This window comes from Carassius auratus, chromosome 41, assembly GCF_003368295.1.
Source record: "Carassius auratus strain Wakin chromosome 41, ASM336829v1, whole genome shotgun sequence".
In the NCBI taxonomy this organism is placed as follows: domain Eukaryota; kingdom Metazoa; phylum Chordata; class Actinopteri; order Cypriniformes; family Cyprinidae; genus Carassius; species Carassius auratus.
Window position 1 is genome coordinate 3,525,453 of NC_039283.1, and position 23,577 is coordinate 3,549,029.

Below are 23,577 nucleotides of genomic sequence, written 5' to 3' on the forward strand. Positions count from 1 at the left end.
ATTTAGCCCTTATTTATCAAAAGTCTTAATATAAAAATACAACAAAACATTTTCTTACGACATTGACGTGAATTATTGAGACAAAAATGCATTATGAAGAAGAAAAGCACCTGCTATTAGTAGCATCGGAGCTAACGTTAGCATCAAGCTACATCAGACAATTTATGAAATTATTAGTACACTTTTATACAAAACTCACTTTAAACCCCGATCGAGTGTTTATAATAACTTCCTTTAGCGATCAGGGGTGGAATTTGGTCGTTTACTGTTATAAAAATATGCTATTTGTAGCCTTTTTCATCGCTGCACAAGTTAGCATTTCCCATGTACATTTTTTTTGTATATTTTATAAAATGCCCCAGATCTCAAGAAAATCTCATACCAAGCTTTCCTATCGTAATCGCGGGTTTATTATTCGGATATTTCGTGTATACAGAGGTGTTTCAGTGTTGTTGTGAGCAGATATGAACCAGGAACTGTTCACGAACCATGTGACACGATCTGACGCTGTCCGGTTTTGGGACTGTCAGATTGACAACCCAAATGTCCAATCAGAGTCGGTCTGGGTCACAGCTCGAGCACACGGAAGTAAACAAACAGAGACGGCTCTGGCAGAGGCTATTTATCATCAGATCGCATAAATCAGTGGAAAATGAATAGAAATGACGATTCTGTCTGAAGAAATATGAAGTAAACATCAGTAAATATATCCATATATCTCCGCAGATATGCATCATTTGGTCTATAAATCCTTATTGACGCTGTTCAGTGAGTCTATGTGAACACAAATAAACCGCTGCTGACGTGACTGAATATGAGTGAGTGGTGAATTTCTATTCAAAATGGGGCATAATACGGATTTATTATTTTGCACTCCTGACATAAATCACTAAATATCTGTCACTGCAACAATGTTGTATCAAAATATTGGTCAAATATCGAAGCTAGAGTCTTTAAACTTTCAATTGATGCACAGTTTGTCCAGATCAAGTAAGAGAGTGATGTTTAATGTGCTGTGAAAGTGAAACAATAATAAACTGGGGCCGTCAGCGATGTTTGCACGTAAAGGGGTTTTAAAGGCAAATTCATAAGGCTGTTAAGTGTTAGATTTTTCAATCAAGGTGTTTTGGCATTTGAAATATTTTCTGCTAAATGCAATGCAAGGAGTAATAAAAGCCAATATTTTTCGAGACTATGGACCAAATGGGAAAGAAGGAGCCACCTAAGAAAACTAGTTGCAACAAAAACCCTTTTATGACTAACAATTTTTTTTATTTCCCCCCTGCTCTGTTTCAAATGGGCACAGGCCCAAACCTGTTATTCTGTTGCTGCCTGCCTCCCGGAAATACATTGCTGTATCTTTGTCCTGTATAAGAAATGAAACCAACTATGTTAGTGAATGCAGTGGACAAGAAAAAATCTATACACAGCAAAGGCATTTGAAAGGTAGAAAACATACATTCACTGCAAAGTAATGCCTTTAGCATTATTAAAATTCAACATGCAACAACACAATAACCCGAACAGTTCAGAGTTGAATTATAATTACAGTTGAGGAAGTGATTCCAAGGGCATTCATGTCATGTAATGTAGCCTATGTAAACTTTGTTTTTATTCATTCCTGCTCCTTCCATTGGCATTATTTCATTTAATCTTGTTTTATTTTGAATCTTATTAAAGGGTATTTATCAAAGCATTGCGAGGATTTAAGCCTCTGTGGCATCACCCATTTTGACTAATTTACATATCCTCTCAATGCAATGTCAAAACTTGATGAAACTTGATATGCACAGACAACAGCTCATTTTAAGGAAGCACACCAAATGACGTCACAAAATGACAATAGGGGGCGCTACAACTGAAAACCTCTCACAACTCTGTCACAGTTTGATCAAGGAAAATCAAGTTTCGTCTTCAGGACCAGGGCTGGCCCGTAGGGGACGTAGCTAGTTGCCTAGGGCAAGTATCCCAGAGTGCAGTCTGGACGATGGGGCGGGGCGACACGTTGGGGCGGAGCGACACGTGTCGCCCCGCCCACCTCAGCGGTTATTGGTTTATGATTAAGATGAGCTTATTGGTGTACAGATGAGTGACGATTTTACAGCTTATTGGTATAGAGAATTATGACGCTATTAGCAGGATTGGAATGCGGAAGTAGACACTCAGATGAATAAACTTTTAATATAAATTAAAAAGTGAATATACATGTTGTGTTTTTGCATTTATTGTTGCATTTCCACAACATCCCGTATAAATACAAAGAGTTTTGGATTACGACGAACAGAATAAAAATAAATGGTCTACTCCCTCAATGGCTGTAGTGTAGACGCTACCTCGGCATTACTCGCTGGTTTGAAAATGACACGGCAATATTATGCGAAGTATGGTTATGTAGATAGTTATGGAGTACCTTGATTTATATATTCAAATAATATATACATACTTATATATGTGTGTGTGTGTGTGTGTGTATATATATATATATATATATATATATCTGTGTGTGTGTGTGTGTGTATGTGTGTAACAAATTGTCACCAGTCACCAATAATATTCTGAACATTCCCTTGGCCCCTACGAAAATGTATCATGGTTCTGCTACAGTAACTATAGTAAAACTATGGTGTTTTTATAATTACAGCTCACAGTAATTAATGTGCCAACAAATATTTTTACTACAATAAATCCATGGTTACTTTTTGCAAGGAAGGAACTATACAGGTTCTAAAGAACTTGCCCAAAAACACTTGTTACTTTCTGTTATTTGTTTTCTGAACTGCACTACTGAAAACCTCATTAATCCTCACAATCCTGTCACAACTAAATTAAGAATCCATTATGAGCAATGCATAGCAAATCATGTTATCATCAAATATTAGAAACCTTAAAGAATGATAGACTGATGTAAATGACTGAAACCTGTTGTCATGCACGTGTTTTCCATAGCTTTTTTATTAAAACATTATACAGTGCAAAGTTTAACTTTAAATTACATAAATTAATAATCAAAACCAGTTGATCTCAGCCCATTCTCTATTTCCCTTCAATGAACTTAACACACAAATGTGTTTCATGCCGCAAAAAAACAACAACAAAAAAAAACAAACAGTCCTTGGAACAAAATCCTGTGTAAACAAAAGCCCAGAAGATCACCACGCCGGTCTCTTCCCTGTACCCTGGTGGGTTAAACTTGAAAAGGGCTCTGCACTGCAAGCATTCCCTGATGCTGTACATCCGTCTAAACTCGTTCCGGTCAGGAGACAGGAGGACAATTCTTCCAGTTGGCCACAACTTATAGTGTAAAGACAAAATACATGAAAGATAATAATAATAATACAAAAAAAGTTTAACAGCCTGCTACTACAAAATTCAATTGGAGAATGAGCATTAAACGGGGAAATCTTACTCTCTAGCCAGGCAAACTGTGCTGCTTTCCGAAAAACTTCGGAGCACATCCCTAAACCATCTGCAAACCAGAGAAAGTGTCAAATATGCAGAGTCACCCGCCGACAAAATAACTTCCCTGAGGATTTCCAGTGGAAGCTGTTGAATCAAAAACATACATAGGTTTATTTATATATGTATATAAAAGTTATTAAACATTATATAAACACTGAATACAGACAACCTTGCTTTAAACAAACTCTCATTAAAAACTCTATAGATTGTTGTCACAACTGCATACTCATTCTTTTATAATAACACTTATAAAATGTTAATATATACAATACTGTGCAGAAGTATTAGTGTTAGTATTTTCACATTGAAAAAAAACTGTTTTAAGCCAATTATTTATATCTTTTGCTGTTGTGTGTCAGTAGGATATATTAGTTTACATTTCCACACATTCATTTTGCCATTAATTGTAATAATCCAGTGAGATATTTGTATATATTTGTATGCATGATCCACATGAAGATCTTTTACATTGAATATAAATATTTATATCTTATATGGTGAACAAAATCCACATTAGATCGCAAACAGAAGTTATTTAAAAAACTTGCTGCTGTCTGAAAATGAATTAAGCTGAAATGTTTTTAAATGTCTTTGATGCTGATGTTAACTGATAGTTATATATTAAATAATCCACAGTATTGACCAATATAGTACTTGTACATAATACCAATTTCACATCTGAACAACTATGTAGCTGTAATAACTAAAATACCTCTGCATGTACACACATATGTAATTATTAGTTCTTAATGAATGTAATAACCTGCTTTGCTGGACTCTGCCTGAAGACATGGTGAATGGTGAAGTTCCTCCCCTCAGTGGTTGAGCTCTAAAAGAACAAATGTCAAGAGGTAGGTATATTGCTAGATATAGTACAGAGTAATGTTTCATGTAGCAACATTCAAACAGCTACATACATTTGCGGAGTAAAGCTGTCCAGGAGAACAGAACACCACCACCTCCTGATCATGTCATCCTGAAAAATAATAATAATAATAATAATATACACACAAAAATCATGCATGTCTGTTCAAATAACTTGACAAATGTGATGCCATACCTCTGTAAAATCGAACCTATGAACTAAAGCCATGTACAGAGTGTACTGTTACAATCCACAAAGAACAATAAAATGAGCAATTTATAACAATTATTAACAATAATTATTCAAATTGAACGTACCATGGATAAATAAATGATCGAACATCGCATTTCATATTATAAGATATTTACACAACCACCTTTACTCACCTCAAGCAATCAACGGAATAGCGTTATTACTCTGCTGCTGTAGTTGCCACCGTTCTGTTTGTTTCAACGCAAACTGCCCCCTGCTGGCTCGGAGGAAAATGTCAAAGGCGGGGAAAACAAATATGGGCGGGGCGACACGTGTCGCTCCGCCTCGAAGTGTCGCCCCGCCCCATCGTCCAGACTGCACTCTGGGGTTACTCGCCTAGGGGGCAAAATGACTTGGGAGAGCTGCAGAACAGAAATCATTTTAGTACTGATCAATCATCAAACTCATTAAAATAATGTTAGAATAAAATAAAATTGACGTCAACGAAAAATCGTAAGATTTGATAACATGTCATGTTGGACTAATTTAAACACTTTCTGCATGATGAGAATAATACATCATCATAATGCATTAATTATGCATGATGCACATAGTTTAGCCATATATGTGCTTTTAAAGTATTATTTCTAAAACATTAGTGAAAAAATAAAAATATCAGGGCACAAGGCAGGAAGCAATGCAAAGAAGAGGAGTTGAAAAAAAATTATATAGAGGTAAAAATCACAAGTTGATGACTGTGTTTGCAGAAATCTAAAATCTCGTCTACTGCACCAACTGAGTCTGGACCGGCCCTGTTCAGGACACTTGCTTACCAAATTTGGAAAAATCAGTTGTACAGATCAACAAAAATGATCATGAGTAGCCAAATTTCAGCAATTTCGGCACAAATTAAGGTTGATTGGAACACCTTTTTCCAGTCATTTCAATTGTAAAAAGTGTCCCAATAAACCTGAATACAGATATAAGGTAGCCATGCAATCCATATGAGCCATTGGTGCTGCTTGGACCCCAGTGTTTGCCACTTCCTGCTTTTGCAGTGGATTTCGTATAATTTCTGTGAAATTCTAAGAGAGAGAGATAGAATCTGACTCTACTGAACTCTGGTAAATAAATAAATAAATAAATAAAAACCTCCACAAATGAATATTTGATGCATTTATTGATAGGCCTACTACAAATAACAATTATGACAGTCTATAAAGTATAAACCTTATACAAAATTGTTTACTTTTTACAAATGGATTGCCTCTCACGTTGTCTCTCAAGCTATTGAGAGTTTTACACATTAATTAATAAATTAATGACAGGTCTAATCCCGAAAACGTTCGGCACGTGCACTTTTGCACTTCTTTGCACATATTTGTGTGACCTCGAATCTAAGCAATAAATGAAATAAGCCTTCTGAGCTGTATTTGGAAGAGAGCTGTTCTCTTTCATCTTTACAAACGAATACAAACACAGGAAGTCTCTCTTCAAACACCTGAGAAACACTGGAAAGTTCCCGCGTGTTTTCGTGTGAGTGTACCAACAGCTAGCCTCAAAATGTCTTTACGCACATTACAGAAGAGCTTTTTGTCCTGAGACATACTCCCTATTTTTAAATAAACACTAGAAATCGTAAGATAAAAACATTACAAACATTTGAAATGACATCTGAATATCACATATAATGCATTTCTATTCAAATCAATTTATAAAAACAAATGAAATCTAATAAAATACCTCAATCCGTCAGGAGATGTAGCTATAACAGCATTTTCAAACACGAGAATAGTTCACGAAGCGCATAAGCGAGTGATGTTTGGCAGGTCACAGGTCAGCTAGTGTAGGATTCCTTCATTAGAAGCTCATGTGAACTCGATCCTGTACTGTTCTATTACCTCTGCCGTCTCTGCTCCATCCCATTGGGCAGGAATCCCGCGATAATGGGAACTGGCCATATGAGGGCAGCGACGCTCCATATGATGATGACTAGAGTCATGAAGCACGCCACCAGAGTGGACTCGATGGGCTTGCGGTTGAGCCTCCAGCTCCGGTCCCCCTTCAGCTCGTCCAGGGCGAAGTCCACGCAGCAGAAGTGCACAGAGTCGCCCGTCTGCTGACCCTCTGACCTGCCCCGTCTGAATCTCCGGTACCGGGACAGACCGCATCCCACGCACAGCCTGAACTCCTGCTGGCCGCCCGTGACGCCCAGGTGCTCGATGTAGACCGGCGAGATCGCCCGGTTGAAGGCGGCGGAGAAGAACGCCTTGCCGTGGCTGTTGGTGGTGTACATGAGCACGTCGCACTGGAAGCCGAAGTTGCTGTCCCAGCGCGCCACGAGTTTGGTGGGGAGCCTCTCCACGCTCACGTTGCACTGAGAGGAGGCTTCGGGCTCCTCCACGGATCTCTTGGAGTAGCCCACATCCACCTCCAGGCTGGCCAGGAGTCTCCCGGAGGAGTTGATGGGCGGCAGCAGCAGGTCCTCGTCGCTCCAGCTGTGGGCGCAGCGGGCGGCAGCGGTCAGAGCCAGCAGGAGCGCGAGGGAGATGCTCAGCATGGCAGAGCGCGCTGGTCCTCCAGACTCATGGTGGTCTCGCACTCGGTCTTTATTCCGTCGCAGCTGCTGAGCACTCCTTCCTCTATCTGCTCCATCAGTTACGCGTGTGTCCTGTGCGCATCCGTGGACGTGCTGCTTCTGCCTGTGCGCGCGCGGAGAGCGAGGTGACCGCGCGCCACCGCTTCAGTGAGTGACTGTCTGTCTGTGAAGCAGACTTGTGCTCCTTCACCTCACCGCCTCAGCTGCTGGCTTGCTGAGATGTCCTCGTCGATTGGGGGTAGGAGGCTTCTCAGCTGAGTCTTCATATGAAAGTGTGATAATGTGGGCTCATGAAGATCATTTCACACACAGAAGATGTAGCTCATGCATTGGAGAGACTGGGGCAAGTTGTCACACGTGGAACTTCCATATATCAGTAACTATAGAGTCTGAAGTCCAGAAGTGTAGCAGTGGTGTGCACTTTGGTTTCCAACACTTGATTACACTTGATTATTAAGACATAGTCTTATTTTTGTCATATCTTTTAGGTAAGAAGTGAGCCTGATAAAACTACACTGACAAACTATAAACAAAGAAAATTTTACATGTTCTTAATTTCTGTAATTGAAATATATTTCTGCAAATATATATATTTTTAAAATCTTTTACATTTGTGTCAGTTCATGATTTATTTTCTTTTTTTTTTACAGATTTATTTTAATGGTGAATTCTGAAATTTTACATAAAGTTTGACCCCATACCCTTATTTGAGGGGTCACAAAAGGTCAACATCTGTCAAATGAATAGTTTCTATTCCTATTCTGCCTGGGCATAAATGTTTAATAGTTTTTTGTAGTGCTCTGTAGACTTTGAGGTATTTGTAAATATAGCAAAACAGTCTTAAGCACAATTTTTCTTTTTACTTTTATAGTGTTTCCGACAGGTATCAGTCTAAAAATATCAATGGTGTATTGTCTACACAAATTCTCTCTGTAATATAATTTCCTGTTTAATGGTTTTCACATCACATGAAAACAAAATGCTATGTTAGTTACATCACATCGTATCATAATAATTTAAGATTTTTTTTCATTTTGAGAATAAAGTCAATAAAAATGTGACATCTGCTTTAGACTCACCTGTGTCCTGAGGGTACATCTAACCAAATATTAATATATTTATGGACTTGTCATATGAGGAATAAAAATGAACCCTTTGAAGTTCAGAAGATGTGATTCATTTTAACGGAACTGTTCACCCAAGAATGAAAATTTGCTGAAAATGATCTCACCATCAGACTTTCCAAGATGTAGATGAGTTATTTCTTCATGGGAACAGATTTGGAAACATTTAGCATTACATCATTTGGTGACCAATTAGATGCTCTGCAGTGAATGGGTGCCGTCAGAATGAGAGTCTAAACAGCTGATAAAACCATCACAATAATCCACAGCACTCCAGTCCATCAGTTAACATCTGGAGAAGACAAAAACTGTTTGTTTGTAAGAAACAAATCCATCAAGATGTTTTTAATTCAAACCGTTGCTTCTGGCCAAAATACTAATACTAATAAAAAGTTTTCCAGTGTAAAATCTTGTCTGAATAAGGCGAAATATGCACAGATAAAGCATCGTTTACAAGTCAATCATTAATAGATTAGAGTCTTGTGGATTACTTTTGGATTATTGTGATGTTTTTATCAGCTGTTTGGACACTCATTCTGACGGCACCCATTCACTGCAGAGCATCCATTGCTGAGACACTGATGCAGGGCTACATTTCTCCAAATCTGATGAAGAAACAAACTCATCTACATCTTGAATGCCCTGAGGGTGATTACATTTTGAATATATATATGTTTTTTTTTTTTTTTTTTTTTTTGAAGGGTGAACTAGTTCTTTAATACAATGAACTTTTCAGGCAGTTTCTTTACAATTATGCTTATCAACAAAAACAAAAAATCATCAGGTACTAAAGTAATTTTTTTTAATGATAATACATGTATCAAACATCTGTCAGTAGTTGTCTTTAGTCGATGTTTAAATGGCTTAATTAGTGCTTGAATACCACCTCCCGTTTGAAGCGAGAGCCAACTCATGCATCATACACATTACTTTCCATTTGCACCTGAAAGAAGAACGTCTGCCATGCACTGAACAGATTATTCATCCTCTCACCTTACCTTTCCTTTTCCTTCACACACCGTTCAAATTCCCAAATACTGGCCCCTAAAATAAAATATGCTTCACACAATATGGCAGTGAACAGAGGACAAATGTAAATGACTTTCTTGTTCATTAATTATGCTATAAAAATGTAAATTGCTCCAGTGCCAAAAATGCTAATGGGACCAAGATAAAAGCCTCCTTTGTCAAAGCAGAATGTATGAAAGATTCAGAATATTTCTTTTCTTTTTAAAATCAGAAAAAAGAGAGAGGCGTATTTGAAGAACCCCCCTTTTCTCTTTCAAAACACACACACACACACTTACGCCTGATTTACTGTAATTAGGTATTGGCTACCAATTGTTTTCCCCTGCCAGTTCTAATTCCTGTGTAGATTAGGCTTTAGATGTTTCATTGATTCCAGGTCTTGCATTTCCTCATTGCCACTAAAGACAGATCGTTCCACTGTCCACTGAGATCTGCCACTGTGTTGAGTCTGCTGTAAAACAGTTTGAACTGTAATAATAAAATTAATACGGAGTAACCTAAACCAAAGTTTATTAATTAAAGCCCTGATATACTTACGACCATGCTTTTTGTCGTTCTTTGATTAGCGTAGTATCGAACATCCCAACACCACTCAATTGAATCTTTTCCTCTCCATAACAAAATAAACACACAACAAATATGACAGTAGTGAGAAAACAGCAGTGAAGAAAGCATGTGATTTATAGAGACGTGGATATGTTTAAGGCAGGTCTGCAGTCCTGTCAAAATAGTCATGTCACATTTATTAATATTGCACTTTCTACAATATTTTTTTTTAAAGCAAGCAGCTTTACAGTATTAAACATGACACTAAGAAAAATTTCAGGATTGCTTTAAGTCAAAGTTACAGCTTAAATTACGAATATGAAGCAGCTCTCTAATATGTTCATGTTTTTACTTGATCTTGACAGACTTAACTGAAGAAATTAACCAAAGAAGATTTCCCAAGTATAAGAATAAACACAGGACTTAAACAGACTAAATTAATCAAAGAAATGAACACCAGGTATGCAAATTAAACAATGAGTAACCAAGAAAACTATATAAAACTAGGTCACAGAAGAAAAATGATAACCATTCAAAATGAAAACGAAGACAGATGAGCCACATCTCAGACAAGAGACCCAAGGTGAAACCGAATGACGGGAGAGGCCAAGGTGGAGCCACAGACTTGCAGGACCGATGTGAAGACAGGACTTGGCAGGACAGAGCGATGCCAGTGGGACAGAGGAACAAGTTGGAGCTGGAGGGATGGAGGGACAAGGCACAGCCAGAGGATTGTAAGACCAAGGTAGGGGCAGGTCAATGGACAAGGAACAAGAGAGTCAGAAGAGTGAGAGGACTGACAGACTCCGGTGGAGACGAGGTAATATGTTTAGCTAAGGATAAGCTGAAGGATCGGAAGGTCAATGTGGATTCCAGAGCTTGGAGGAACCAGTGGAGACTGGAGACACAGGGAAACATCCTCTTCCAGATAAACAGCAGCGGGAGATTGGGCTTGGCTCCACTCCATGCCCTCAAACTCCACTGGAGCACACAGTGTTGCCGGCTCACACACCTGGTCAGACTCTCTGGGAGGCTCTGTCGTCTTCTCTGGCTCATTCATCATGGAATTTTAGGCTCTCCATTTGTGGTGAGCTCTGGTATTGCATTCACTGGGATGGTGTTAGCTGTGACTGGCACTTTTGATATCCATCTCATTCTCGCAGCTTGTGAAGGAGTACCCACTCCACATACCCCATAAAAGTCCCTTAGAGGCTTGTTTCTGGGCAAGTGAAATCTTGTTTCCATGTTGAGGCTTGTCTGGAAAACCACACCATGGCCATGACATGCGGAGTCCCACAAGGCTCAATTCTTGCACCGCTCTTGTTTAGCCTGTATATGCTCCCACTAAGTCTGATGATGAAATAACCAAATTGCTTATCACAGCTATGCTGATGATACCCCGATTTACCTAGCCTCATCTCCAAATGACTACAGCCCCATTGACTCCCTCTGCCAATGCATTGATGAAATTAATAGTTGGATGTGCCAGAACTTTCTTCAGTTAAACAAGGAAAAAACTGAAGTCATTGCATTTGGAAACAAAGATGAAGTTCTCAAGGTGAATGCATACCTTGACTCTAGGGGTCTAACAACAAAAAATACAACGATACCAAAAATGTAATAGTGTGGGACTGATAACCCCAAATATACAAAATACTCAACACCCAAGTCGATACCATGGTAAAAAACAAAAAACAATACTTAAACATTGCCTCCTTTTAACATTACAAAACACAACATAATTGACAGTTGGCCTTCAAATAATAAATAAAATGAAATAGTTTAGCATTATTAAAAACGTGTGCAATGCAGTCAACTTTTTAAGGCACAGCTTAACTGTTGCAGTACCCTGTCGTTTTAAGTTATGGCTTCTTGATAACCAGTGGTGCATAGCACAATGCTGTGCTTAGAATTAAAATAACTGACACAGACATTGCAGTATCAAGACTTGAAAACATAAATTAAAAAGTAAAAATATATAGCTTAGTATGTAATCCACCAAATAGGCCCCAACTACTAAGTCAAGAACTTGTATATAGTCTTAATATAAGAAAATCACATGAGAAGTCAAGGAATGTCCAACTCAAACTGTAATGGTGTCCACAAAACAAGAAATAAGACCGAATACTAGTATGACGGATGTGCTACCATTTTTGTAGCTGCCAGAATCAAACAAGAATGTCATCACATGTCTTCTTGAACTTTTTCTTGACCAGTTTCTGAGATTCTGGAAAGGCACACCAACAAATATGTTGTCTTGGGTCAGTCTTGACAATCATCCATGAAGTACTGAATACTCTTTCAGAAGCACAACTTGATGCAGCAATGCAAAGTCACATTCGGGCAAACTTCTGATTGCAGAGATAATGTGCTCCCATTAGATTTCCACCAGGAGATTGGATCCTCCTCAGTACTGAGTTCTGGCATTTTGCTGTATACCAGAAACTGTCCATTTAAACAGTCACTTGTGGAAAGCCCTGGAGTAATTGTGGAGTAGCTGTTGCATTACAGCCTTTCTTTTCTCCTTGGATACTCGAAATGAGACATCTTAGATCACTTCACAGATCACTTCTTAGATGGCCTGTCTTGGCTTGAATCCTCTGATCCTTTTGGCACATGGGCTCCACCTCCAATCACATCATCATCCCTTATTTTATCCGGAATAAGGATTCCTTGAATGAACCTTACACTGTAGCAAATACAGAATCAATGTCTTCATCGTCAAGGCAAGACAGTATTCTCCACATGACTAGTAAGACAAATGAGAGGGTTGTGGGTTTCTCACCACTGAGTGCATCTTTAAAAGGACTCAGTGGTCCAAAGACTTCTTTTTAAGTCTCTAATATAGTAATGTCCGTATCTTTAGGAATTAGGTGCCATTTATTTCGGTCCTCTGTTAGTACTGCAAACACAGTTTGTTGCTGCTCCAAATCATTTCAACCATATCATGATGAATTCGGGTGAATTCATGTATGAGTTTATGTTCTGGGAGTGAGAGGTCTGTTTTTTTTTTTTTGGTGAGTTGGCATGAGAGTTTAGTGAACTTATGAATGCAGATTCTGTTTTGCGAAGCCTTGACAGTGTTGTATGTACCCTGTCTATGGTAACTGCTTTATTTACTGCAAGGTGTAAATTGTGACCGAAACAAGGGATCCATGTGTAATGATCTTTGAAGGCCTTTTTGTTATTGGACTTGATCCATGCACAGCAACTGCCTCTGCATCTCCTGGTGGACATCTTCCTCTGGCTGATGGTGGTAAAAATAAAAAACAGGAGGAAGAGATTTTTGGTATCAAACATTGCATCACTGACAAATTACTGGCTATCACAAACACTTTATGGAGCATAACATTATCCCAGAGGTATTGTGCTTGATTTCTTGGTGTGTTGCCTTTGTAATCTTTTATATTATCTTCTGTCTGACATCACATATATATTCAATATGTTCAATTTGCTGCATCAAGTCCCACTCTACATCATGTTATGTTGAATGTTCACTTGGAAAATAAGTCACATTATGGAAACTGGTTGCCAACACAATTTCATGTTGACTTTAAAATGAGATATGAGAAATGATCTTGAAAAAATGACACACCTGACCTTTCATGATAGTGTTGCATGAATAAAATGACTAGACTCGGGAAGCTGAGTCAACATCACAGGAGTCTTGGGACACATTATCATCCCCTTGTGTGCACCAGCTCTTTACCACATCTTGGAGGCAGCCAAATGATCAGGATGCTAATTAGAAATATTAATTAATGAGAGGCAGGAAAGGGCAGAGAGATGAGACTGATGCACACACAGGGGACTGAAGGAGCTGTCAGCATGATAATCCACAGGAACTGTGATGGAAAACATCAAAAACACACATCACACAATCACAGGACAATCTCCTGTTTGGAGACTGCATTGAGGAGGGCCATGTTTTTATAATTCTTTCATATTTTGTTTTGGATGATTAGAAAACCATGTTTTACAGAACTACCCTTTACTTTCCATATAGACTAGTTATGTTGCTGACAGCTATTGACTTTTATAGTATTTTTTTTTCACGGACATCAATGGCTACCAGCAACTGTTTGGTTACCAACATTCTTCAAAATATCTTATTTTGTGTTCAACAGAAGAAAGAAACTGGTTTGAAATAACTTGAGGGTAAGTACATGGCGACAGAATTTTAATCTTTGGGTGAACTAACCTTTTAAATGGTTAGTTTACCCAAAAATTTAAATTAGCCCATAAATTACACTCCCTCAAGGCATCCTAGGTGTATATGACTTTCTTCTTTCAGATGAATCAAGCCGGAGTTCAAGCTGTTTAACGGCACTCAGCTGATGTTAAATAAATATTTCAAGTAAACCTACTGTATCTGAATTTTTTTTTACATTTGTATCTCTTCTTATTCTGCTTTTTCAAAAATTATAAATCATATATATATATTAAATATATTATATATATGAACAACTATAATTTTTATAAGTTTTAATAAGGGATATTTCACCCAAAAAATGAAAATTTTCATCATTTATTTAAGTTTTTCCAAATTTAATCCTTGTTTCAAATTTATCATAAAATAACTACCAAAATAAATGTTGGTAACTGCATCTTGACTAAAAGCAATGATTAAAAGTTGACAAAAATGCAATGACTTTTAAAACTATATAAGACTCATACCACTAAAATGTGACTAAGACTATTAAGCATTTTCGTTTCAAGATAAAGACTTAGACTAAATCAAAAATCCCTGTCAAAATTAACACTGTTGTGAACAAAATATGCTTGTAATTGTATAGTAAGTTTTGATAATATATTATAAAGTTTGCATGCTTGCAGATTAATTGGTGAATTCCGGTTGATTTCCGTGCCAAAAAGTGTCCCAATTTACTTGATTTGTGTACTGCAAACATGTTAAACTAGAGTAGAAAGATAAGGACATATAGGAAAGTGCACACATAGAAATGAAAAACAATTTAATAATATTCACACTGTAAGCAATTGCTGTAAATTAACAGCTGATTTTCAACACTAAAATACTGTTTTAATGTTAAACAGTTTAGTACTGTAGTTCGCAATGCATTGTGGGCTCCTTAAACTGGAACAACAAGACAGAGGCCCTAAACAGTATGCTGATGTTTTAAATGACAGCACAATACAGTATTTTTTGGAAACTGCGTGTTGACTGGAATATTTTTACATTGAGGCTACTGCTTTTGGTCAACTTTAAGAAATACAGAAATAATTAGCCATTAACTCCTGGAGGGACTTCGGGAACCATCATTTGGATAGGAGATTGTCCAGAAGAGGATACACAATTTAGATGACGTGCTGCACATCGTTGAGTGTTCTTTCATCAACAACCATCTGGTCTTGCATCTACAAATTAAACGGTAATTCAAATCTTATTCATATTTCCAAGAATGCTTGATATCAAACTGATAGGAGCTTGTCTTGCTAGGGATTTGAACATGTCATTTAACAGTGGGGCTTAGATTTGAATAGCCAAAACCATATTACTTTTGGGTGGTATTTTATTTAATTTTTCTTTCACAATCTTAACATTGCAACTCGGTTAAGGTTAAATTTTTCTGCATGAAGACTGATACGGTGTAACTAAAAATCAGCCAGCAGCCGTAATCAAGACTAATACATGTTTGTAGATTTTCAGTCTACAAGGAATTTGACATTGGGCAATAACAAAATGTTCCTGTCAGATCTGTTGTCATAACTGTGCCATAATAGTGACATACAGTACGGCACATAAGAATTCATAAAAATACACCTAATTTAACCTTTAAGTGCGTTTTGGGGAATACTACTACATTTGTGAAAACGGAAGTGTAAATTATTTTGTAGCTCACAGGAAGTTGTGTGTAAGCTGATAAATTACCTCCATGTTGTCAGACAGTTACTAAATTGCATTATGGGTAAAGTAGGTGCAAGGTTTTAAAAAGTATTGCACTTGTCTTCTTTGCCCTACTATGACACTGTTGAAATTTTTAAAAGCAAATGATCAAATCAATACAGCAGAAACACAAGTTTTAACTTTTTTTATTCCAAATATTCTTCTTCCTTTTCAAAACTTGGTGCCTACATTATCCACAATGCAACTTGACCACTGAGTGACATCACTGGAAGCAATTTATCATATTATGTGCAGTTTCCTCTAGAGCCACAAAAGGGTTCATACTACGTTTTAGACATTTGCAGTAGAACTCCCCAAGACCTGTAAAAATAAAATTTTTACCCTTTAAATTTTTAATGCCAAAACTATTTAGCAGTTTGATTGTAGGTACTTCAGAAGCCTACTTCTTTCATCTCTAGGTTACTCTCCTCTAGTGTTTACTAATTATTGTTCTTTATATAAATATTCTTCTTAAAAATCGTATTATGATAAGGATAATGTACTTGTTCCCTTCAGGTGTCTGCCACTGCAGCTGACGTTAAGACAACTCTCAGTCTTCCTGCAAGTCCTTGCCTGATACTGCCTGGTAATATACATTTAATTTATATTCATTGATAGACACATTGTATATCATATCGCCCATTCATCTTGAGTTTACAAATGTTTACACAAGGCAACAATTATTCCCATGTTGCTATGACTTGAAGTTTCAGGTGCAGCAGGGCAAGTCACAATTAAGGGTTGGATGATCACCTTTGAGGGCCGTGTAATCTCTGAGGGCATCACACCAACATTTGCAATGGGACTTGTTGATATGTTTGCAATCTACTACATTTTCAACCTTCAGTATCAAGATGAGGCAGCCTGCACTCTGGAATTCATTCAGAGGTAAACCCCTTCATTCCCTGTCATCATTATATGGATATATACAATTAAATTAATGTGTTTGTATTTTTTTTGCATAAAATTTGCATTTCAAGCCTCAATACATACACACACACACACACACACACAAGCACACACTTACACACACACACTTACACACACACATCTACACAAACACACACACATACACACACAGATTAAGCCACAAGAGAACTGGTATTATAAAATTTATAAGCATTAGCTTGGAGTGTATGGTGTACATTCCTAATTGTATAGTTTATTTGTTATTATGAATATTTGTTGTTTTTTGACAGTGGAAGTACTGGAATAATGCTGCACAGAGGAACACCAACTACCAAAGTGATGGTCATCTCTCCTGGATCAACAAATAAGATGTAAAAACACAAGCCTACCTCATAGGACAATTTTAAGAGGTAACCTGCAAGTCTAGCTTGCAGTGGCACAGTTGCCTACCTTACAGTTTCATTTTTAAATGTTTTTATTGATGCATATTTTTGATTCAACCTGCTAAAATGTTCTAGTTTCAAAATGGCCATTTTCAAAATGTTCTTAAGTATGTTTTCAAAATGTTGCCAATTCTGTATATGTTCAAATGTTATTATGAAAGTATATTTTTACAGACAGCAGAGAATATACTGCAGATATGTATATATACATATATACATCTTTTAAGTTGACTTGTGAGGAAATTTTTTCTTTTTCTTTCCATTTTTTTTTGTATTCATGTTGACATTGGCATTGCTCTTTGAAATAAAGGTATTTGATTATCAATGTATTTAATGTATTTAAATATCAATGAAGAATTTTAAGAAACAGCTAAATTTACGTTATTTCTAATACAGTAAAAAAAATGCAGCATATCTCTGTGATTTATTTGGAAACCAAAATAATATTGTTTAGGTTGTTACTTTAACTTCTTACAGTTTACTGGAGACAGGCACAGTAGATGTTAGAAGTTAAAGTAACAACCTAAACAATATTATTTTGGTTTCCAAATAAATCACAGAGATATGCTGCATTTTTTTTACTGTATTAGACTGTGAAATCATTTAACAGTGTGATTACAGAAATATACTGTATTTCTGGTTAACAGACTACTACCGTAAAGTCTTTTTACGTATGAGTACCGTGAAAATAACGGTATATTGCTGGCGTCTTTGCTGCCAGCTCTTTACTGTAAATTATAGAAATACAGAAACATACCGTTTTTCTGGTTTACAGACTACTACCATAAAGTCCTTTTACGTATGAATACCGTAAAAATAATGGTATACTGCTGGCGTCTCTGCTGCCAGCTCTTTACTGTTATTTTACAGGACAATTTTTTACAGTGCAAATAGTAAAAATTCAGCATTATGAAAATGCGAATGGCTGCTTTTAGAACCAAACGTGTTAATAATTGGGCTAAAACACATTTGGGGTTTTGGGACCACAACGAAATGTAGTGAGAAGCCTTATGATGCGTGATGTCTCCAAGCTCTTGTTTTTTGAGCTCCCCACAAGTGTGCCATGTTTTGTGAACCATGTGTGAGTGTAGCTTTTTACCAGGCTTCGTGTACGATTATCTTCATCCTTGATTGTTTCTGTACGAATCAGAACAAATCGTGCAAATTCATATGAAATCAGCACCTCGTAAAACACTTGTGTTTTCTCATGAGATGGGGTTACAGAGGATGATAATGGTGATCTGTCACTACAAACACACAGCTAAACAGGACAAATAGGAGAGGAAAGTGAAGGAAATGAGAGAGGGAGATTTAATCTCAGATGTTGACTTCATTGTTCTGAGCCCGAGGCGCCACTGAGCATCATTCATCAGAGAGAGAATCACACAGATGCCTGGGGCACGAGAGGAGACTGCAATGAGGAAATGAGATCAGGGAAATGGACATTTCACATAATTATAACCAGTTCCTGATTAAGAGATCTTCATAACATTGAGGCAGGACGGTCAGATCCGACGACATCTGTAGAATGTGTGTATGCTGCTTCTTTATTAAGTTATTGTTCAGTATGCAGTATATGGGGTTTCTTTTAATAATTTAAACTACTATTTCTAACCCTAGGCAACAGAAAATTGTTACCTCAGCAAACATCACTAATAAAATGAATGGTTATCTATACTCTTGGCTTAGTGCTTAATGTTTCCTTTTTATGCTGATATTTTACAGTGTTTGTTTAATGTTAACTACAGACTTCCTATCATTACATATTTTTATTATTATTAATAGATTTTTTTTTTTTTACATTTTTCTGTTTAAATGTTAATTTTAGTAACTTTAAAGTTTAATGTTAATTTTAAGTTTTAGTAATTTGTTGTACACTGTTAAAAAATAAATCAGTAAAAAATACTAAATTAATACTAAATTATTATGAAGGAATTTTTTTGTTTATTTTTGGTTTGTTTTTGTTTCAGGATTAATATAAATGTCCAAAAAATTACTGGATAATGTCCCAGCAGAAAACTACCATTGATTTATCTTTTTTTTAATTGTTATTCTTTTTTTATTATTATTACAGTTTATGTTTGTTTTGTTACAATTTATATTCTCTTTTATATAAGGTTTATATTATTGAATTTGTTTTTATTTTTAAGTTAAAGTTTTAGTAATTTTTTTCTGTTTTTGTATATTTTATTTCAATTTAGTTTTTATATTTTCAGTTTGTTTTAATTAGTTTAATAGGATACTACTTCAGTAGATAAAGCTAAATTATAAATGTTGCTTTGGCTTCTAACTAAAATTAAGTTTAAGTTTTCTATATTTTAATTTATTTCAGACATTTTTAAATATATATTTTTTGTTTTAGTTGACAAATTCAACAATGTAGACACAAAGGTTCGCAAATTTAGTTTGTACTATTATCTGAAAGAAACAGACGCCTTCATTTTGATGTGAAACAACAGAAATCTAATCATCAGATGCAGCTTCACCACAGACAGATTTTTAAAACATATGCCAGAGGCTTTGGGGATGAAGATATGACTGAGCTTCAGTGACCTTACAGTAAAGGAGTGAATGCTCTGTTTGTATCATTTGGTGTGAAATAGAGCCTGCTTCGCTCTCGATTGAATGCTTCAACAGAAAAACAATCTGCTATTGAGAGATAAAAGGGTTGCTAAGGTAACAGGGAAAGGCATCCAGCACTGAATTTTCAATCCTGGCAGCTACTGTAAGAAGGATGCTGTGCCACTCATTGTGATGCTCAAGTGTCAGATTCAAAGACTGTAATAAAAAATATAATTATAAAAATATAGCCCTCTAAGTGGCAATCATTGCAGGCCAAGCAGCAGTGGCTCATGTGGACGATTATCTGATACAGTTAAAAGGTATCTTTTCAAATACAAACCTGATTCCAAAAAGGTTGGGACACTGTACAAATTGTGAGTAATAAAAAGAATGGAATCATTTACAAATCTCATAAACTTATATTTTATTCACAAAAGAATATAGATAACATATCAAATGTTGTATGTGAGACATTTTGAAATGTCATGCCAAATATTGGCTCATTTTGGATTTCATGAGAGCTACACATTCCGAAAAAGTTGGGACATGTAGCAATAAGAGGCCGCAAAAGTTAAATGTACATATAAGGAACAGCTGGAGGACCAATTTGAAACGTATTAGGTCATTTGGCAACATGACTGGGTATAAAAAGAGCCTCTCAGAGTGGCAGTGTCTCTCAGAAGTCAAGATGGGCAGAGGATCACCTCTATGTGTAATGGATCAATCTCTGTTTGTAAGGGTCAAGGCCAGAAAACCATACTGGATGCCTGTGATCTTCGGCCCTTTGACAGCACTGCATCACATACAGGAATGCTACTGTAATGGACATCACAACATGGGCTCAGGAATACTTCCAGAAAACATTGTCAGTGAACACAATCCACTGTGCCATTCACCGTTGCTGGCTAAAACTCTATAGGTCAAAAAAGAAGCCATATCTAAACATGATCCAGAAGCGCAGGTGTTTTCTTTGGGTCAAGGCTCATTTAAAATGGACTGTGGCAAAGTGGAAAACTGTTCAGTGTTCAGACGAATCAAAATTTGAAGTTATTTTTGGAAAACTGGGACGCCATGTCATCCAGACTAAAGTTGTATGGGGTTGCATGAGTGTGTGTGGCATGGGCAGCTTACACACCTGGAAAGGCACCATCAATGCTGAAAGGTATATCCACGTTCTAGAACAACATATGCTTCCATTCAGACGTCGTCTCTTTCAGGGAAGACCTTGCTTTTTCCAACATGACAATGCCAGACCACATACTGCATCAATTACAACATCATGGCTGCGTAGAAGAAGGATCCGGGTACTGAAATAGCCAGCCTGCAGTCCAGATCTTTCACTCATAGAAAATATTTGGTGCATCATAAAGAGGAAGATGCGACAAAGAACACCTAAGACAGTTGAGCAACTAGAAGCCTGTATTAGACAAGAATGGGACAACATTCCTAATCCTAAACTTGAGCAACTTGTCTCCTCAGTCCCCGACGTTTGCAGTCTGTTATAAAAAGAAGAAGGATGCCACAGAGAGGTATATAGAAATTTGAAACTTCCACATCATTGCATTCTGTTTTCATTCACAATTTGTACAGTGTCCCAACTTTTTTGGAATTGGGTTTGTATTTTTGTGGCTTTTACAGCAGTCCATCTTGAATCTTCACCAATAGTCGGGCTTTACTGAAACCGGTACAGTATTAAACAAACATAACTGACTTCCAAATCACTCCAAAGTCTATAAACCGAGGGTAAACTTAATCATTCAGTTGAACAGAGAACATCAATTTCAGATGTAGCCTGAAAAGAATATTCTCTTTAACTTCTCAGGAAATATCTAGCTATGGTTTGACCCATTTAGTGGTGCCCAAAATTATAATTTAAACTTGACGTTCTCATTGACATTAATGTGTAAGAAACATGGTAAAACGCACACTCTAAAAGCACCTAAGTGATAACGGACTCCCATGAGGTAGGTCAGTGACGGTAACAAAATGGCACTTACGCCGCCTTCACACTGGCAGTTGAAATCAGCTCCGAAATGGCTACGAAACGACCGGAAGTCATTCATTTCCTATGGAGATTCGCAGACCGCATGCGAATGGCTACGAACCGGGTCCGAACGAGTGCGGTGCGAAAAAAATCGTGTCCGTTGGTCATCCGGATGCGTTCAAAAAATTTAACTCTTGCGAAAGGCTACGGACGGTTCCTATCCGACAATTCCAGCGGAAGTTGGAGTTGCTATGGTACTGATAAACAAACCTGAATTCATAACTTTTAATAAAATAAATAATGATTTTATAACGATAAGTTGTCATGTTATTTTTTTTATTTTCATGATTTTCTAACATTATAAGGGCAGTTAATACAATTAAAATGAATAATTAAATATCGTGCCCCCCCGCTCTCGGACACACTCGGTCTCTCTCGCTCGAGTGCAGGGTTGTTGCAGTCCTATATACCACTATATCACATTTAGCTGACCTGACATGCACATTCAGATACAGACAATATCAATCGTTCTAATCTCTGCGCCATTTTTGTTCTACTCGCTTCCGAAGCTTTTCAGCAGTGTAGTACGACGTCCACTGGGGGAGTATTGCGTATTTCAGAGCAGATTTCAACTGCCAGTGTGAAGGCGGTGTTATAGTAATCAATCCGAATTTCATTCATACTGTCCATATACTGTTTTTAACGGTCACAAATTAAGTTTCAAAGTCAAATGTACTACGTAATCACACCGAGGATTTTTTTTTATTATACATTTTTGGGTGAACTGTCCCTTTAAGAGCGTGAATAAATTATTCGTTTACTGTCCAAAAGCACATTCTTCACAAAAATAAAAATAATAAGAGGCCAAAGGAAGCAACTCCAGCATGTTTGGAAGAGAACACCAGAATGCTTAAGGTTATATCATTACTGTTGAAGTCTTCTGTGTGTGTGCGTGCGTGTGTGCTTTGTTCCTCAGGCGCGGGTGTTTAAATAAAGTTTGAGTTATTTGAACAGTATGGCGGCGCCCGTGTGGAGGTGTGAATCTGTCCTATGCTGATCGTCTCGCGTATTAATGAGGCTCGAGAATGAAGCTCTGAATGGATATTTAATATCGATCACACTGAACGGATCGCAGTACATCTGTATATACGTCCAGCTGTTTTTCGTGTAAGTAGAATGTGATCCATGCTCTCTATTCTTCAGCTGCAACCATTTGACATCTGATGTCTTTATATTCGCACATCATGTGCTGCTAGAAATACTGGCTTTATTACTGATTAACACCGATTGATAATGTTGTGAAGAACGACTTGAGGCTACATTACACATCTAAACGCATTGGACCTGACAGTGGCTCTCCTAACACTCATTATCTCACTATCACACTGAACATCGTGCTGCCTTCATCAGCATGAGTCTTCATCACTGGGAGGTGTGTAACCATAGCGACGAGACCCTGCGTGTGTGTGAGCTGACAGAAACACCTCCTCTTTCTCAAGAGCCTCTTCATCTGCGTCTGATCAACTGCTGCTTGAAAAAATGCCCAAATATCAGATTAAATGTTAATAACTTGCATCAGATAATGCTGCATTAATTCATTTAAATATTTTTTGGGACCAGGGGCAGAGATTAAACTGGTCTTGGGCTACAAAAGACACTGTTAGGATGAAAAACTAGTAATGAACTGCTGTTTCATGAAGACTTGTCTGATATATTAAAATTACCCTAGAAGAGAGTTTATGCTTACAGCTTGTGCATTATTTACGGCTACTTCAAAGTTATTATAAATTTTTTTAATAAGCAGTGTTTTTATTTATTTATTTATTTATTTTAATAAAAGAAAATGCCCTCATAAAGGTAAAAAATAAAAATAAAAATCTTTTATTGCCCCTTTATAAAAAGTTAATTTCAGGGTTGACAGCCTTAATACTAGGAATACATTTGAACGATTCCTGTGTAG

General features: G+C 37.0%; 2 protein-coding genes across 2 annotated transcripts in view; one reads left to right on the top strand and one right to left on the bottom strand.

The window, feature by feature from the left end:
• Nucleotides 1–5,667: 5,667 nt before the first annotated feature.
• Nucleotides 5,668–7,629, bottom strand: tmem158 (transmembrane protein 158). Its single transcript, XM_026228163.1, has one exon. The coding sequence runs from the start codon at nucleotides 7,074–7,076 to the stop codon at nucleotides 6,414–6,416; it is 663 nt and encodes a 220-aa protein (XP_026083948.1). The 5' UTR covers nucleotides 7,077–7,629; the 3' UTR covers nucleotides 5,668–6,413.
• Nucleotides 7,630–22,628: 14,999 nt separating this feature from the next.
• lars2 (leucyl-tRNA synthetase 2, mitochondrial) overlaps nucleotides 22,629–23,577 on the top strand; it is a 62,202-nt gene continuing 61,253 nt past the window's right edge. The window contains exon 1 of the mRNA XM_026228425.1: nucleotides 22,629–22,784. Coding sequence (XP_026084210.1) covers nucleotides 22,690–22,784 — 95 coding nt within the window. The 5' untranslated portion in view covers nucleotides 22,629–22,689. The remainder of the gene's footprint in view (nucleotides 22,785–23,577) is intronic.